The following is a 6,000-nucleotide window of genomic DNA, read 5'->3' as shown; positions in this document are numbered from 1 at the left end:
GAGAGAGAGAGAGAGGGGGGGGGATGAAGTAGCGGTATAGCAGCACTACATCTTCGGGAACGGCGTCTAGCTCCTATTTTTACCCAATTATGGTGACGCGCGTGACGGGCGGAAGCTATCCAGGTAAAAATCACACTCCCTCTCTTTCCCCCTCTCCCTCTTTCTCCCCTCCTCTCTCTCTCTCTCTCTCTTGCAGTCTCCCTTGCTTTATAATTTTCGGGGAGCCAAGTTGAGAGCACTTCCCTCCCCGCCCGTGATTCAGTTTTTGGCGCGTTTTTAGCGGCGGTTAATGATCCCCGACGTGGAATTACTTAGGTGGAGTGGTGGCGTGTGGAGGTGCGAGTGTGATTACGGGTGAGGCGCTGATGATTGTCTGCGTTATATTTGGCTAAAGAACTTAATGGGATGAATGGAAGGAAACGTTAGGTTCAGAGAAAGAGCTGGCGAGGTGAGGGACGTGTGGGGTGGGGGATGGAAAGAGAGATTACATAGAGTGGTGAAAGAAAAATGTAGCTGCGATTTTCTCCAAGTGGAAGCCAACCAAGTTACAGCCTCTGCAAGTGACCCTTGAAACTCGTGGCCACTTTCAGATGTTCTTTTTTCTTTTGCTGTAGTGTTAGTAGTGATGGTGTGGTGGTGGTGATAGTAGTAGTAGTAGTAGTAGTAGTAGTAGTAGTAGTAGTAGTAGTATAGTTGTTGTTATCAGTATCATAATTTTCATCATCTCTGACGGTATTATATCACATTGTTATCATTCACACATTTGCCATATCCCTCTTTTACACTTATTTTTATTTCTTTTCTTGTCTTCTCCCTCCTTCCCTCCATTTGTTCTTTTTTTCTTTCCTCTGAACCTCACAACTCTTACTTTCTCTTCCCTATTCCTATTTTTCCTCCTTTCCTTCCCTCGTCTCTTCGTATCACTCCCATTTTCTACTGTCCTTTCCTCCCACTCCTTATATTGTTTCCTCCTTGTTCTTCATCTCTCTCCCTTTTCGTACTTATCTCTTCTTCTTACCTTTCTTTTCTCCCCCCATTTCTCCCTCTACGTATTTTCTCTCCTCCCACTGACAACCTTTCCTTTTCCTTAATTACCCCCTTCTTTTTTTTTTTTTTCCACTCATTCCCACGCTGTACTCACCGCCTCCTCTCTCCTCCCACAGAGTTCTGCAAGGAGCCCCTCGGTATGCAGTCAGGCAGGATCAACGACACACAGATCTCTGCTTCCTCCTCCTACGACATCTCCAGGACGGGGCCTCCCTCTGCCAGGTGTGTGTGTGTGTGTGTGTGTGTGTGTGTGTGTAAGGAATTTTATATGTATTTCTATGTTTGTTGGTGTCTTCTCGTCTCTCTCTCTCTCTCTCTCTCTCTCTCTCTCTCTCTCTCTCTCTCTCTCTCTCTCTCTCTCTCTCTCTCTCTCTCTCTCTCTCTCTCTCTCTCTCTCTCTCTCTCTCTCTCTCTCTCTCTCTCTCTCTCTCTCTCTCTCTCTCTCTCTCTCTCTCTCTCTCTCTCTCTCTCTCTCTCTCTCTCTGTGTTTCTGTCTGACCTCCGCTCATCACAAACAAACTCGCCCGGACTAAGAGATCTACTATAGCTTGTCCATCCTTTGTGTTCCTTTACGTTCTCTGTCTACGGGAATGAAGATGAACGTCCATCACCAAACACTCAATAGATGGCGTTCCTATACAGGTTTCTTATCGTCCCATAGATAAAGAGGCGATACCTTAATGTCTAAGACCATCCCCTCTTGATCCTTTAACCCGCTTCTTAACTCTCATTAATTCCTAACTCCCTTCCTTTTTTTTTTTTTTGCATATCACTGAGCGTTTTAAAGTTATCTTCCTCTAACTCATTAATCTTCTCTTTAATTGCAACTTAGCACAGTGAGGACATCAGGGTGGAAGGAGGGAGGGTGAGGGAGAAGGGAGAGGAGGGAGGAAGGATAGGGGAGGAAGTCGATCAGGGAGTGTTTTAATTGTTGTAATTTCCTTGTGATAGAATGAAATGTATCTTTTTAGGTAGTAGTGGTGGTGGTGGTGGTGCTGGTGGTGGTGGTGGTGGTGGTAGTAGTAATAGTAGTAGTAGTAGTAGTAGTTGCAGTGGTAGGGATGCTGGTGGTAGAAATGGTGGTAGTACTAGTAGTTGTTGTAGTAGCGACACAGATCGTTGTAGTAGTAATAGTAGTAGTAGTTAATATTGTTGTTGTTGTTGTTGTTGTTGTTGTTAATAGCAGCAACAACAACATTAATACTAACATTCATAGCAGTAGCAGTAATAACAGTAATCTTTTTTCCATCATTATTACCTCCCGGAAAAAAAAAAATTATACATCCTCTTTTCCTACATACAAGTCTAACCAACTCTCTTTACCTTCCACCACCACCACCACCACCACCACCACCACCAGCAGGAGTAGCAGCACCCGGTATCCTATCACACGAGGTGCCTCCGGAAGACAGATTAAAACACTAATGGTATATTCAGCTACGCCTTCGTTTGAGCGGGATCGATGGGAGGGTCATTATGGTGTGAGGGCATTAATCACCTACGGAAGGGAGAAGAGGGAGAGAGGAAGAGAGGAACCTGGTAAGAGGGGGAGAGGGACCGTGGTGTCAGGAAGTAAGGGTGGTAAGAGAAAGGAGAGGTAAAGAAGCTAAGAAGAAGGAAAGAATTGGAGAAGAAGGAAGGGTTAGATAAGGGAGGCAGTGAGAGGTAAAACAAAAGAAAAGGAGATGGGAAGGGAGATAAGAAGTAAGGGTGATAAAAGGGAAAGAAGAAAAGTGTATAGAGAAGTGAGAATGATATTGGCAAGGGTTAGAGAGGAAAGAGACAGGAAGATAGAGGGAAATTAGGGGAAAGAAGAGGAAAGGGGCAGGAAAGAGTCTTAAGAGAAAGGGCGGTGGAAAGAGGTAGGCAGGGAGAGGGAAGCTAAGGGGAGAGGGAGGAGGAGGTGGGAGAAAAAAACAAGGTTTCGATTTGAGCTTCGCTGTTCCAGGAAAAGAAGGGGCTAGGAAAACTTGGCGACAGACGAAAAAAAAAAAAAAAACACGAGGAACTGACGGAGGAGGAACATGGGGACTGACTGACACAGAGAGAGAGAGAGAGAGAGAGAGAGAGAGAGAGAGAGAGAGAGAGAGAGAGAGAGAGAGAGAGAGAGAGAGAGAGAGAGAGAGAGAGAGAGAGGATAATAAACAAAATACGTACGAAATAAGTAATTACTCGTATGTACAAACGAACATTTATCATAGCAAAAGCAAATACATAATTATGCTGCAAAAAAAAATATTAACCAAAAAAAAATAAAGAATAAAAAGACTAACAACATTATGAATCGCAGTTAATTACGCTAAAGAGCAAAGCACACGGAATGAACCTTTAAATTCCTCGTTATTTCGTATTTTCATGCCAGGAAGAAGCAGACCCCCCCAGACATCACCCCTGGGAAAGAACTAAAGCCAAAATCCCTGGAATCAAACACCGTAAATGAGTCTTAATGCCGTTCTCAACTTCCCTCACGCTGCACTGAGATATTCTCCCCCCACCCCCCACCCGCCAGTCACCGAAGGAAACTCACATTACCTCACACTTTTCCCCTCCACCCTGATGATTTTTTTTCCCCTCCAGGACTAACATTTTCGCCATTATCAACGACTACACTATCTCATTACGTAATATTTTCCCTCCTGCATATTATTTTTTGCATATAAAGGGATATATTAACCATTACGTGATTTTCTCCTCATTACTTGATATTCTTCCCCCTCATTATTTGGTATTCTCCGTAAATTTTCCCCCCGCAATTTTTTCCCCTTCTGGTCCGGGCCGCCTTTCCTCGCTTGCTCCTCTTCAATCATTCCCGGTACAGCGCGCGGGCGGCCTTTTCCTCACCCTTTCCTCTTGAATCTTGCCGCCCGCGTGACCACGTACTCCTCTGCCATGCCAAGGACCATCATATTCTGGAACACTTCAGCGCCGCTTCTCTCCCACATTCAGTAAGCTATAGTTAATGTTACACGGGTTTTTAAAGGGTGTTTTTACGGTTCTAGTGACAGATTATTAAGATATCCACCTTATTAACGGGAGAAACGCTCTTGGAATTCTGGGTAATCATCTCTGTTGCCTTCGAAAATACTCGTGGTGAGGCAACGAAGTGTTTCTGAATACAGACTTCTCCCTCGCCGCGTCTTTCCTCGCTGGTGCCGTCATGCCTCACAATATTCTAAAACTCAGCCACTTTCTGTCTCCTCTGGACTAACAAGGGGAGTATACATCACTTTTGTCTCCTCCACCACGACCACCGCCACACCACTACCGCTTAAACTACCACAGAGGTCTCGTGTTTTCCTCTTTTCTGTTCCTTCACGTTGTTGTTAGTGAAAATTTTTTTTTATTTTTTTTTCTCTCTCTCTTATCATATCAGTTTTTATTTCCACATCAGCCACCTGTTTTTCTTTTCTTTTTTTTTGCTTTCACATTTTTTATTGACATTTACTTTTTTTTTATTTATTTACAATTTATCATTTTTCTGTCTCATTTCCACATTTTTTTTCTACTACTTTTTTCCCCACTTGCACTTTTCCTTCCTTCCTTCCTTCTTCCTTTGCACACTTACTTTAATTTCCTAGTATCATCCCCTTCCTCCTTTCTTTACTCACTGACCTTAATCCCCACTCTTACTCCACCCAGTGCCTTCCCATTCTTGCTTCCTGCACATAACCATAACAACACTTTCCTCACCATAAACAACCTTACATTTTCATTTACTCCATGAAGACGTAACTCCTTCCCCTTTCCCTCCATCCAGTCATCTTTACCTTTAACCATCTCTCTTTAAAGCACCTTCGTTAAACCTCTGCCTCCTCTCCTCCTCCCTTTATCACTCCATCACTTGCTGCCTGCTTCATTAGGCGTGCCGTGAACAGGTAATACGACATACTTACCTTTACCGCACAACACGAGGCATTCATTGGGCGGGCGGGACGCAACACGCGGACTCAAACACCTTCTCCCTTTTTAAGCCTCTAATCAGACCGTCAGGGGATAACAAACTGCGTATCGCTAGAAGGAAGGCAGATCAATGAGAGAGAGAGAGAGAGAGAGAGAGAGAGAGAGAGAGAGAGAGAGAGAGAGAGAGAGAGAGAGAGAGAGAGAGAGAGAGAGAGAGGATCAGGTGCTGGAATAAAATAGACAAAAAAAAAAAAAAAACATGAAATTAAGTTTAGTGAATGAGTGGAAAGTAATCTTGATACAGAAAATGAGAGAAAAAAATATAAACTGTGCTTGCTTCTTCATCCCTTCCCCTTCTGAAAAAAAGAGAGAAAAAAAATGCAACACCACTAGAAAAATTCGTGTGCATGTATCGGTTGAAAAAGAGAGAGGAAAAAAGGCATGAAGTTAAAAAAAAAAGTGAAGACAAAAGTGCAAAAAAGGAAAAATAAATAAACAAATATAGGGTAAAGAATAGTTGTCTTATGTAAAGAGTGATAACCAAACGATACCGAGACTGAATATACGAAAATGTAAGGATGGCATTACTAAGAGAAAAAAGGGGAAAAAAAATTAAATGAAAAGTGAATTCTAAAATGATAAGGTTATATATCTTTCCTTTTCCTTTTGAACTGTAAAACAAAGAAAACTGGTAACGTAAAACAAAAACATTAGAAAATGAAAACAACAATAAAAAAAAATCGAAAAATAGACACGTTTACCAAACTTTTATTACGACATTATATTTCCCTTTTGAGTTCCTTCCTGTCCTGCTCGTCTCCCTGGTCGCCCTACGCAACACCTCCCCGTCTGCAGGAAGCGCCTCCACCTGCCCGCCACCACACCTGTAAACCCCCAACTTTACCTCCCCCCGCCTCACCTCGCCTCGAAATACTGACCCACAGACCTGCATATTTTGCGTTTTTTGTCACATTGGAGGAAGGAATAAAAAACGGAGTTAAAAAAAGGATAGAGAAATATATACTAGAACCCAACACACCCTTTTTTCAGCTG

General features: G+C 43.0%; 1 protein-coding gene across 1 annotated transcript in view; it reads left to right on the top strand.

The window, feature by feature from the left end:
* The first annotated feature begins 1,139 nt into the window (after positions 1–1,139).
* Positions 1,140–6,000, top strand: part of LOC135102558 (discoidin domain-containing receptor 2-like) — a 100,483-nt gene continuing 95,622 nt past the window's right edge. The window contains exon 1 of the mRNA XM_064007839.1: positions 1,140–1,269. Within this exon, the coding sequence (XP_063863909.1) occupies positions 1,187–1,269 (83 nt within the window). The 5' untranslated portion in view covers positions 1,140–1,186. The remainder of the gene's footprint in view (positions 1,270–6,000) is intronic.

This window comes from Scylla paramamosain, chromosome 8, assembly GCF_035594125.1.
Source record: "Scylla paramamosain isolate STU-SP2022 chromosome 8, ASM3559412v1, whole genome shotgun sequence".
In the NCBI taxonomy this organism is placed as follows: Eukaryota; Metazoa; Arthropoda; class Malacostraca; order Decapoda; family Portunidae; genus Scylla; species Scylla paramamosain.
Note: the sequence above shows the minus strand (reverse complement) of the source record. Positions and strands in the feature narration are given on the sequence as shown.